Source organism: Musa acuminata, chromosome BXJ2-11 (assembly GCF_036884655.1).
Source record: "Musa acuminata AAA Group cultivar baxijiao chromosome BXJ2-11, Cavendish_Baxijiao_AAA, whole genome shotgun sequence".
Lineage (NCBI taxonomy): Eukaryota > Viridiplantae > Streptophyta > Magnoliopsida > Zingiberales > Musaceae > Musa > Musa acuminata.
The window spans coordinates 5,217,323-5,230,360 of NC_088348.1; the positions used below are offsets into that span (position 1 = coordinate 5,217,323).

Sequence of the window (13,038 nt, forward strand, 5' to 3'; positions counted from 1 at the left end):
CAACCGACGACGACGACGGTTTAATTCCCTCACTATATATATTATTCATACACCATACACACTAAATTAAGCCACCAGATGACATGATATCGTTGTCGGTGTTCGATTTTGTGAGGGCTTTGGACAAAGCAAAACGAGTGTGGAGGGTTTTGGACAACGGAAGTCGAGGCATGGATGCGATCGCCGAGAGGAGGAGAGAGTAGGGCCGGGGATTGTACGAGTAAGGAAAGGAGGCGAATTGATTCGGGCGTCTGATATACCTACCTTCTCGCATTTTTCTTCTTCGAATGGCGACGCGCAATCCTTTCCCGGACGGGAAAACCGTGTTTTTGACGATCTATGCTGCGGTTGTTGCCAGCGTCGTATTTTCTGCTCTTGTCATTCTCTCCTCCTTCTACACCTCACCCGCTGCCGGCGTCGGCGAAGGAGTAACGTCGCTCTTCTCGTCGTCTTCTTCTCCTCCCTCGACATCTCCTCCTCCTCCATCGCCGATAGGTAACCGGTCAAATTCTTCTTCTTTTTCTTCTTCCATTAGCGCGTTCTTGTTGTTTCGATGCTGTCTTTATGTGTGTATCTTTGTTACGCAATATTAGGATAGTCTTGATTCTGCTCATAGCTTTTTTTCTTCTTTTTATGGTTCATTGCTCCTCGATTCCCAAGTGCGCAGATATGTTTTGTCCCTCTTCGTATCATGCTTTGAGCACCAATTTGTGCGTCTCTCGGTCTAAGTTTTGTGATATGACGGCTTCGGAATGTTACTAAAGAGTCTCTTCAACATGCTGAATTGGCAAAGAAGAAAATAAATATATGATCTAGTAAATGCATTAAAAATCACAAAAACTTTGCCTTCTCTACTGGCTACAAGTCGAGTTCCAACTGAAGATGAAAGTCTGTAGGGCACGTAATATGTTAGGAAACGGTCGTTTAGTTACTTCTACCTTTTTCTGTAACAAATACTGTTGAAATACAAGCGTAGATTTCTGCGAACCCATGAATGGATCTTCAGTGGCTTGATTGACTGCGTGCTCAATAAGAAATCACTTCCCCTGAAATGTCTCTGTTGTTGCTAAGCATCACTCTAAAGAGTGAATGTTCTACAGTTGCCAATTTTTTGCTTATTCAGTGGGTCTCAGATGCTCTTTTGATCAATAAAGCTTCACTCGGATAAATATATGTTGTTAATTTACAATGAAAAGCACTCGATTAAATTAGTACACAATTAATAATTTCTGCTACCTCTACCTTGATTGTCACCATTCTATTGAAGTTGTTTTGTTGTCAAAAGAAAGGCTGAAGAGGAGCTATGCTGTAATTAGATGTTAGGCTCTTATTAGATTTGTTGTAACATACTAATTTTGAATTCTTATGCCTTTTCTGTAGCAATCTGAGTAAACCTAAGAAAGTTTTTTTTTTTTTTTTGACAGTAACTAGAACACCTAAGCTGCAAAGAGAGCCTTCAGACATGTTCACAAGAGCGATATGGGATGTGCCCATTGATAGGAGATTGCCTGATCTGAAGTCATTTCAGCTAACCAAGGAGATGGTGAAGCACCGTGCAAAAGATAATATCATCATTGTGACATTTGGGAACCATGCATTCCTGGACTTTATATTGAATTGGGTCAAACACCTAACGGATCTTAATATTTTTAACATTCTTGTTGGTAAGTTAGGCACCTCTTAAGCAACGTTAGATTCATATGTACAAAAAGTTCACATAACACTTATCAGAGTTCTCGTTTCGGATATAGGTGCTATGGATATCAGATTATTGGAGGCTTTGTATTGGAAAGGCATTCCTGTTTTTGACATGGGCAGCAAAATGGTAACAGTAGATGTTGGCTGGGGATCGTCCAAATTTCACAAAATGGGAAGGGAAAAAGTATTGTTGATAAATGCTCTCCTACCGTTTGGTTATGAGTTGCTAATGTGTGATACAGATATGGTTTGGTTAAAGGTATACACCAGTTTCAATTCTGTTATTTTTGATCTGATAGTCCATAGGTGTAGAATGTCACAACCTTATAACCTTTCTTGGATCTCATCAATAGTTCATGTTTTACTTATTCTGGATATGCTAAAATTTAGATCTTGATGTCTGTCTTTGTTAGCTGAACTTATAGATGTTCTCTTGTACCTTTTTGTATGTAGCACCTAGTGCACCTGATAACAGTTTGATCATTATAACCTTGTGTAACCTGATATAAGCAAATGTTCCTGCACATGTGAAGTTTTATACCTTGGAGGCTGTATACATGTTCTGGGGATCAGACCATATATAAGGCCTGCATGTTTAATCTATGATTATCTTTTCTATATTACAGACCATTTTTTTTTATGGATTGTTACTGGAGAAATGATTTAAATATGCTTGCCATTTCCAAATTTATGGTACCTAATTTTGGAAACTCGAAATTTTCACCATGCTACAAGAACTTAGCGTCACCCAGGCCAATTGTGACTATTTTATGATATCCACATAATTAAAATTGACAAAGAAATAACTTGAAATGTGATATGGAATATGTTTGATAGAAACTTCCAATTGCCATGTTTATGTACAATTCCTTTTAAGATAACCAAGAGGGTTTAGACCAATCTTGATATAGCAAAAACTTTAGGATATCGTGCCTTGTAATCTTCAACTAAGTCAAAAGAAGTGACGGAGTCAGGATATGGATGAACATATGAATGTAGAAAATACTCTGGATATCGTGCCTTGTCACAAAAGCTTCTTGTAGCTTGGTAGGTCTCCTCGGAATGCACACTTTAATAAGTGTTCTTAATAATGTAAATTGTAGTTTTGGATTAAAAATAATTAGGGCAATGCACCGGCTCTAGTTTGGAATGTTGGATTCCTCTTGACGAAGCAAGATGATTTCAAATGGAATTACATGTCAGTATCAGGCAAAACTGGCTTTCCAAAGCCCAAGCTATATCTTTTGCTCAATTCTTGTTCTTGTATGTAATGCAGTTAGAATAAGAATGAAATTCTCTCAATTTTTATCAAGCTTTGCCAGAGTTAAATCTTTCCTGGGACTTACCAGGATATAAGCAAATTTCTTTTGTTGATTTGCTTGGCCCAAGCAGTTCTTGAATTATATCTATTAAATTGGATAGTTCACTCAAAGCATTCTTTACTGTTTATTCTCGTCTCATATTATAAATGATTTAGTATGTGTTTTTGCTTGGAACAGAATCCACTTCCATATTTTGCTCGTTTTCCTGAGGCAGATTTGTTAACATCAACCGATCATCTTAGACCAACAACAACTGATGACAGTTTGGAAGACTGGCATAATGGTATTTTCTACTAATGTCAATGAATCTTGGTAATAAGTAATAACCACACTAGCTGGTACAGATATATTAAACATTCTTGAATTTTTTTTAATATGCCAAGTTGTACTGATATAATAAGATTGTGGTATAGGTAGTATTAGTATCTAAAATGTTGGACCTTATCACGTACAAAATTTTTGACCCAGAATCTTATTTCCTGTAGAAAATATAACCTAAAAAAATTACTCAGTAGGTCCTATATAGTTGAGTGAATCTTAGTATTATCAAATATATCATCCGAGTTACTTTTTTAGTTGTTAGTCATAAAATTTATTCAAAGATATCAAACAATGTTGCTGATGTCAGGTTCTATGAAGGAGCCTATAAACTAGACTGTAGAAAACTTAGTGTTTAAGTTTGCATATGTCCACATGGCTGACACATGTTGTAGTAAAATGGCACTTGTTTTGGTGCCATGCAAAGTGCAAGCCAAAACATAGTAAGGCTAATACAGAGCATCTGCACTTTCGTTTCTTTCCTTAACCCTTTCTTAAGTTTCTTTAAAGTTTTCTTTCATCAAAATTTGACTTTGATAGTTCGAGGATCATTAACTAATATTTTTCCCTTCTATTGTTTGTAGTAACTACTGCCTACAATATTGGAATGTTTCACTGGCGTCCCACTGACTCTGCGAAAAGGCTAGCTAAGGAGTGGAAAGATTTACTTTTGGGTGATGATGAGAAATGGGACCAGGCTGGCTTTAATGATCTTGTCCACCAAGTTTTAGGACCATCACTTAAAGGAGAAAGTGGACTTTTTTATGCTTATGATGGGACTCTTAAGGTCGGTCTTTTGCCAGCAAGCATATTTTGCAGTGGGCACACATACTTTGTCCAGGTAGTTCTTTTTTATTGTCTTTGTAGCTGTTAATTCATTTACTCATCCAACTGTGGTTATTGTAAAGTTTATGGTATGTTATTCTATGTTTTTAACCATATAATATAAATCCTAAGCAACAATTCTTTTTTTTCTAATTGTCCTTGGAGCTATTATCCTAATAAATGGAGAAAAAGTTTTTAGTATCAATTTACAAAAATAAGTGTGACATAAAATTGTTCAAATTATAGAGGAGTTATTATCATGACTCATATTATGAAACTTTAAAAAAGATTTATTTAAAGTAGGATAAGGTTTGAAACAAATATCTCTAAAATCAATTGTGTTTTATACTTGGAAGATCAATCATAGAAGTTATTTATTTATTAAGATAATTAACGAAAAAGTATAGGGAGAAAAAAAAAGATTTTCATATGAATTTTATTGACTCAAAGAAAACCTATGATGGGGTTCCTAACGATTTATTATGGTGGGTTTAAGAAAAGAACGATGTATCCACTAATTATATTGATGTTATTAAAGATATATATGATACTATAGTTACTAGTGTCAAAACTATAGGGAGAGTGTCTAGGGAGTTTCCTATTAGCATAGCTATTAGCATAGGATTACTTCAAGGATCTGCATCAAGTCCCTATTTTTTCACATTGATAATGGAAGAACTAACTAGTCACCTACATGATAGACCTCCTTGATGTATATTATTAGATGATGATATTGTCTTAATTGATTAGAGTCTATTTGAAATTAATTATAAACTTGAGTTATGAAGGCAAACTTAAGAAAGTAAAGGTTTTAGATTATATAGGACTAAAACTGAATATATAAAATATAATTTTAGTGCTTCTAGAAATGGATAAGAGAATATAGTTAAATTAGATGGACTAGAATTCCTTTTAAGCAAAAGCTTTAGGTATCTTGGATCAATTATTCAATAGGATGGAGAGATTGACAAAGATATTATTCATAAAGTAAAAATAGGTTGATTAAAATGATGAGGGGTGTCAGGAGTCTTGTGTGATCATCAGATACCTTTAAGATTAAAAGAAAATTTTTATTAGTTGTGAGACCAACAATGGTTTATAAATATGAGTATTAGGTAGTCAAGAATGCTGAGATTGATGTGTGGAGTTACTAGAAAATATAGAAAAAAATATTTTTATTCGTGAATAACTATGTATAAAAAATGTTTGTCAAAGGATAAGATGAGAGAAAGTCGTTTAAAATGATGTGAGCATGTACTTAAGAGACATTTGGATATGGTTGTCAAAAGAGATGAAATAATTAATGTTAGTGGTGCAAGAATTTTTACATATAAATTTTTACATATCTTAATGACAATAAAAAATTCATGTAGCTGACCCCAAATAGTTGGGACTTACAGCTTTGATGTTGTTGTTGTTCTTAGAACTATTAGTTCATTGTTGCTTATCCAACTATGGTTATTGTATAATTTGTTGTATGGTATTCTCTCCTTTAAACCAAATAAATGTGAATGACCATGCAACAATTCTTTTAAATGAACTGGCAGGCAATGCCCCAGCAACTCAAACTGGAACCATACGCTGTGCATACTACCTTCCAATATTCAGGTTCCGATGGAAAGCGCCATAGATTACGTGAGGCTATGCTTTTCTATGACCAACCTGCATATTACGATACACCAGGTATTCTTTCTTCTCATCTCATCTGGTAAAATTCAACTTTTTCATACTAAGCTAAATGTCTTTGCTGGTTGACAACTTTTTTTTTGTACTTGACTTTTACTGCACAATTCAAAAGTGAGTTGTAATATTGATAGGTAATAAGTGAAAAATATTTCCCCAAACACTGAAAACCAGTACTAGTGCTATGTGATTTTTGAGATGAATTTTTGAGAAATTATCCATTGAAAAGCTTACATAAGCTATAGATTCATGTGGAGTATGCAAGGAATACAATACCGTGTATCAGACCCCGACAGTCCAAGTCTCGATCTGAATTGCTTTGGTTTGTACCAGCATACAGGGCCTAGACTAGTATGACTCTTGTTGTATCAGTGTATCAATACATGTTATGTTGGCGTGTACCATGATACTAGAAAAGTACTAAAAAATCTGAGAAAAATAAAAGAAATCTTAATTTAGGGTTCTTTCTCACATATAAATGAGCCTAGTATAATCAATATTGATAACAATGAAGTGATCTTAATATAGAATACAATAAAAATACCAAATAGAAACATATATCGAATAAAAATTGAAAGTAGTATGTATTCTAGGTGACAAAGAAATTCTAACTAACATGTAAACACAATAATTAGATGTAAAATGCCAAAAATATGTACCTGTACCTACCACAAATATGCGAAAAAATTATGAGATTCATGTATTTGGATGGTGTTCATTTTGGAAAGTTCAGTAATACCCAATCTTTGGTATGACTGTATTTAGTTGAGGTCTGGAGCAAGAACTAGAGCATCGCAATCAACAAAATGTTGGTAGAAAATTCAGCACACCCTACACATTCCAGAGTCTAGTGTCTATCTCATCAGGCTTGCTTGCTCGGTTACTGGACGCTTATGTTTAATTCTTCCAAAAACTATGTTATGTTGTCATGCTTGTTATCCTTCTGACTCGGTTTGTGTCTTTGCAGGAGGTTTCTTATCATTCAAACCTGGTATTCCTAAGAGTTTGTTGCTGGATGGGCCACATACCGTACAATCACACTTCTCATTGGTTAATTACCAGGTAAGATAATATTATAAAATGTTTGCATTTTTTATTGAGATTTGGAGAGATGTCCAAGGAATTAACTGGTCAAGTGACATTCTTATTTGCATGTTTCAGTTGAGGCAGATAAGAACTGCACTTGCTGTTGCTTCTCTGTTGAACCGAACACTGGTGAGTGAGGTTTCACCAATTAAAAAATTAAACTTGACCTGCTGAGATTTTGTAAAAGATATCTTATATGCATAGTTTAAACTTTAAAGGGATCTTTTTCCTTGATATTCTGGTATGGTGATTTTTGAAATAAATAGCTTCAGAAGATAGGATCTTTCGAAGATCCCTTCTCTTTTAACAAATTGTGCACTTTTGAAAACAATGTATGTACATGTCGGCAAAACTTTTTGTCCATGCAGATACTGATAAACATTTCATTAAATTGTGCAATTAATTTATCATCTAATTAAATTCCAAATGGCCATTGAGCTGAGAAGCATTTACTTCTCAAAATCCTTATTTTTAAGGAGCTTATTATTCATTAGTTGTTGCTCGAGAATTGTAATGTTAATGGGTGTTGCTTTAACTAAAATTCATGGAGTATCAGATAATTGAATTTTGTGTCTAATTTTGAGATTCTGATTCCATCATAGAATAATGATGGAAGGTCAACTTTGTTCTCATCACACAACGAGCGCAGTCTTCTGCAGTATGCAATATGAGGCTTGTTATACATTAGCAACATAAAACACACAGAATTGACACATTAACAATTGACAGGACATTGTTGTGAAATTATTATTCAACGAGCTTGACTGCTGTGGTTGCAATAATTCTGACTCATATTCCTTGTCTATGTTTAGGTAATGCCTCGATTATGGTGCCGGTTTGACAGATTGTGGTATTTGCATCATGGAATTTTGATAGGGACACTGACCAAGCAACCTTTTGTATGCCCTATGGACCACTTGTTTGAGGTAATTAGATTTGTTAGATTAGTGTGCACTCTCTTGCTAGTTTCCTAAAACATTATCAATGAATGGGCATTTTCCTTCAGTATCTTTTCTTGCCATTTACTTGCTAACTTGGATCATAAAATTATGGGTTTTATTTGCTCTTTTCCATTGAGTTTAAATTCCAAAGGATCAGCAAAATGGTAGGTCATTTGGGACAAACCTTATCTTTGTATGAAAGCTCGCCCTCAAATAGCACATATACCTGGACTTTAACTATGTGGAAAAAGTTTTAGCATGAGTTGTGTTCTTACAAATAGATCAAAGTTAATTTTCTTGCATCTTCAATTTTAAGATGATTGTTTAGGTGGTCTGAATTATTTTATCTTGTTGCTCTTGGCTTCCTTGAATTATTTGTACCTACACATTCTCCATTAGGCTGCATTGATTTGGTTATTAAAATTCTAAGAACAATGTGGGATCTTCCTGCTCATTCATGATGTACGGAATCAGATTTTCCCTGCTATTTAATCACTATGGTTTGGGGGAATGGACTAATTTCCGTTTAGCTAGTTTTCGAAGTTTATGGCTATATGCTTTTAGCCCTTAATCCTGTAAACTTAATTTCCATAGTGTTCCATTTTGCCACTTGTCACACACAGTTTTATCTAGGAATTCCAATGATCTTGAACAAGGTTTTCAATTTTGGGTATTGGGTCCATGCTAGTCTATGGACAGATTGGTACAAGTCTGGTCTGTTCCAATGTATCGCCACATGGAATGTCATTCTATGGGGGGAGGTGGGGATGGAGGGGGAGGAGGAAGGAAGTCATTGGGAGCATGGTTCGTCATACCGTGACATACTGCCCGATATGGGCAGTACATGCCAGTCTGATATAGGACCAGTATAGGTGGTACATACCGGTCTATTCGTATGTCCCACCGTACCGTGTATCGATACATTGGTATATATTATCGATTGTCGATCGATATATTGGTACAAATCGATAAGTCGAACCATACTAGAGAGAATAAGAAGGAAGAGGATGTCATAGGAAGAGGAAGTCCATTGAAGAGGAGACATCAAGGATGAGATGGGTGATAGGGCAGTTGAGCGACAGACAGCAGAGAGACACTCGCGAGTTGTGAGCCATTACGCATCGGGCAATGGTGTTTAAAGGAAAATAAGCCACTTAAATAAGAAAATAAACAAAGGACACCACCCTATTTTGGGTGTTCAGCATCCCTGTTCAAGCACAGACTAGTCAATACTGTTTGAAATTTACGGTAAAAGATTAACTACAAATGTTATGGTAAATAACATTCAGTTTGGACCGAGCCATAGGAAATTAAATTCCCTGATGCAAGTACAAATGGGAACAAAAGATGGTGTAAGAGGAATGAGGAATTTGAACTCTCAACAGATGAAGTAGTATGGGCAGATGAAAAGATGTGGTGGGATGGAAGATATGCAATATCCAAGTGCTCTAACAGCCAAGGAACTAAAAGTCAGATACCTGCCTTGTGTCATTATCCACTTGGTACAGTAGTATGAGCTGAAGTGTTGGTACACCAGAATAAGGTACTACACATTTTGTAAAATTAAACAGTTGGCCTGATATGGTACACTTTGTAAGGATATGGTGATATTTGGATCCATGCAAAAAATTGATTGACCAATCACTGAGATAGTTTAAACAATTCCTTATTCTAAAAAATTAGAGATCTTTTTTTAATAAATGACTGGGTGTTCATCTGATCTGGCAATTGATTGAACAAACTTTAGTCTGGTCATATAGAGAACAAGAATTGTCCTATCTTGACTATTTGGTGAATCACTCAAGCAAATTAAAATTTTCTACTCGAATTTTTTGAAATTAAGTCTATCAAACTATCATACATGGTTCTTTCCTTGGTTGTCATATTTCTTACTTTTGAGAGTTGAAACAATATGTATTCATGATACCAAATATGACCTTGGCAACATTAGATGAGAAGATCAAGTATGTTTGACAATCATCAACAAGTACGATAGACAAGAGCTTTAGTCTCCTTAATTCATGTTTTCTGTAAGTGGACATTGAAATGAGTGCTCACAGAGTAGGAGGATGGTGTTGAGAGAGAAAAGACAAATAATAATTACTTAAGGTCAGAATATGATAGTGGTAATATTGTTTAATGTGGCTTGTATCAGTTTAAATATAACTTAGATTAGAGAGGGGCAAGTTAGAATAAGGGTGAGTCTGAGTATGGAAATAAGATTGCTCCGATGACATGGAAGACCAGGTTCAAGTTATAAGAAAATACCTCTTTAGATCTAGGGATTAGGTTGCATACATTAACTCTTTTCAAACCCTGCATTAGCAGAAGCCTTGTGCACCGGTTTTTTTGGAATACTATAAAGCACGTATAGGGGCAAGAGTAGCCTTGATCGGAAGTAAGGGCATATTGTTCTTCAATTAAAATTTTAACATACATATTATTTCAAGAGCATCTTCTTTTACATTCGCATTTGTTCTATACTGTGGGCCTGCCAAGAGTTGAATCTTGATGAGCTTTCCTGTTACAGAAGGGATAGAGGTAGTTGGTCTACTAAATGCCATACTCCATAATTCCAGTAATTAGAAATTATTTTCTTGATGTTATTCCCAAGCAGAACTGATCCTTAGCATTGAAATTTAAATATTAATATGCATTTACTTTGCTACAATTAAATTCTAAGAAAACCTATGTTGACTAAATCTCCTTCAATTGCTCTAATATTGCAGGTAGGTCTGTTTGTCCATGTGGAAACTGGAAATTATCTTATAAAATTTTATTTGCCATGACTTTGCAGTTTGTCATATCATTTTTAACTCACCGGTTCAAATTAAGTTGATTGCACATGCTCAACTTATTGATCGTGTACTATATTTTCCCAAAACATTTCATCCATTCTCCTTCAACCAATAGATTCTTATACCAATTTCTGTTCGTTCTTTGATCATAGAGTGTGGTTTTATCTTCTTTAGATTCGATAAAATAGGTATTCTCTAATCTCTAAGCTTTATCCATTTTTACATTGCTTTTGCGCTTGGATAATTTCTTCTTTGCATTTGGTAACAAAGAATATACTGCTCGATATACTAGTACCGTAGTGGTCTGATCAAATGTTGAAACTTGTATTGGACCATTATTTAGAATCTTGATACCTTCCATAGCAACAAAGAGGAGATCCATTGGCAATTCCATCTATAATAGTTGGGAATAAAGTTTCTTTACTCTTTGTTGTCATTATTAATTAGTTATTTTAAAAGGACAGTCTTTTGCAGTCTGAATGGAAGTATATACTTGATTATATTTACAGCATCTCACTGCTTGTTTTTTTTCTACTTGCACTACATGTAAACTGTTTTTGCATGTTATAATTGTTATGCCTGCTGCCACATTTTTTATCATCTAATTATAGTTGATTCACCTTTGCAGATTCCTACCATGCTCCGCGGCCTTTCTGAAGAAGTATTTGGCCCACAAATTCATTTCAGGGAGTACTCATTCTTGCAGAATCCATCAGTGCCCAAACATGTAAAGCTATTGTTGTATCAGTTTGCAATACTTAGCTGCTCATATATATCTTTCAATTCAAATAACTTTTTTTATTATGGATTCAGGTGAAGGAATCATTACTTAATGTTCAACTTTGTGATGCACATTCTGAAGAATGCAATATATCCAATGAAACAAGTAGCCATGGTTTCATCCAATTTCCTAGAAATAGCACTGAACAGATGGTACGTTCGTCTAATGATTAAATTTTGATTCTGTAAGGGTTTAAGATCATAATAATGGTGGTAGGATGAGATTGTCTGTTCATTTGGTGAGAGCACATTTTCTAATGGTATCAACTAAGCAAAGTTCAGTCACAAAGCAGACCACTCAGTATTCTAGTCTTCGAACTTTAAACCTTAGACTTTTCATTTTTCATTTTCTCTGTGTTCTTTGAAAGCCTCTTCATACAATGCAAGAAAACAGAGCAAAGATCCGGCTTTTCCTTACAAGCTCTAGAAACATATATTTGTGTTTTAACGGACTTTGTTACTTTTTGTCTTATAGTTTGTTAATCAGAGAGTCATGACACATGAATCTGATTATTTTGTATTTTTTTCCATGAAACAGGTAGATACTTGAAGCTTTTATTGATGTACTCTAAAAGAGTTCAGAAGCTTTACTAAATAGTTTGCCAATTTGTCTTACAGTACATGCAAGTATTCTCGCAGTACAAAGATATCAAAGTCTTGCACTTTTCATCCATGACGAATGCCTTCCAAGGGTTCAGTGATGAGGTAAGCATTATCGTATCTTTTTTTATTGGTGGCTAAATATTGTTTCTCTATATCACTATTTTGTTCTAGATGATATCGTGATGAGTTGATTTAGGCAAGAGAAGCAAAATTTAGAAGTCGTGTGAAGAGATACGTTGGAAATTGGTGCTGCATGAAGAATCGTGACCCTGGCCACATATACTATGACATGTACTGGGATGAAAAACCAGGATGGAAACCTAAACCACCTCGAACTAGACATGATGATCATCCACCTTGGTAAACAGATTAAAATATTATTTTTGCTTGTCATGAAAGATCATCATCATGTGTATGACTTTGTTTATTTGTTCTCTCTCAAAGAAGTTGACAACTTGATGTGGTACTTTTGGAACGATATCTAATTTTAGACCGGAGGTTTTCAATATCTATGTTTTCTCTCTTTCTCTCTTCCTCGCTCATTCTCTAGAGTTGATTTTTAACAATGTTAGATGGATTCATGTAAATTATATTGTGTGTAAGAAATATTTTTGGTACTCCTAGACATAAAAAAATTTATGTTTATAATTGAACCCCAAAATTTTAATTTTTTTTAAAAAATATAGATAAAAATGTATATAATCATATGAATCTTAAATTATTATTTTTAAATATTTTTTTATTATTCCTCTCTTTATATTTTATATTTTTATTTTAAAATTCTTCTCTCCCTCCCAAAATAAAAAAAAATTGGATCATCAATTCTTTTAACCATCCCTTCAATCTTTTTTCCCCTGCATCATCGATTGTTGATTGTTCATTATTATTATATTTTATTCTCCCACTTTTATTCTTATATTTTTTCGTTTTTATGTTTAAATTTTCATCATCATTTATGAAGTCATTTTATCTTAGCATATTTTC

General features: G+C 34.4%; 1 protein-coding gene across 1 annotated transcript; it reads left to right on the forward strand.

The window, feature by feature from the left end:
* The first annotated feature begins 71 nt into the window (after positions 1-71).
* LOC135627152 (arabinosyltransferase XEG113-like) lies at positions 72-12,543 on the forward strand. Its single transcript, XM_065133149.1, has 13 exons — positions 72-495; positions 1,425-1,664; positions 1,752-1,957; positions 3,198-3,303; positions 3,923-4,179; positions 5,711-5,846; positions 6,814-6,908; positions 7,008-7,061; positions 7,745-7,858; positions 11,300-11,398; positions 11,485-11,604; positions 12,070-12,156; positions 12,251-12,543. The coding sequence occupies exons 1-13, from the start codon at positions 288-290 to the stop codon at positions 12,416-12,418; spliced, it is 1,890 nt and encodes a 629-aa protein (XP_064989221.1). The 5' UTR covers positions 72-287; the 3' UTR covers positions 12,419-12,543.
* The last annotated feature ends 495 nt before the right edge of the window (positions 12,544-13,038 follow it).

What these genes read in the sequence shown, in the direction of transcription:
- LOC135627152 (XM_065133149.1), top strand. Translation starts at nt 288, where the DNA reads ATGGCGACGCGCAATCCTTTCCCGGACGGGAAAACCGTGTTTTTGACG. An exon ending in TCTCATTGGTTAATTACCAG is followed by an intron (nt 6,909 to 7,007) that starts GTAAGATAATAT and finishes TGCATGTTTCAG; the next exon opens with TTGAGGCAGATAAGAACTGC. An exon ending in TCCAAGGGTTCAGTGATGAG is followed by an intron (nt 12,157 to 12,250) that starts GTAAGCATTATC and finishes GAGTTGATTTAG; the next exon opens with GCAAGAGAAGCAAAATTTAG.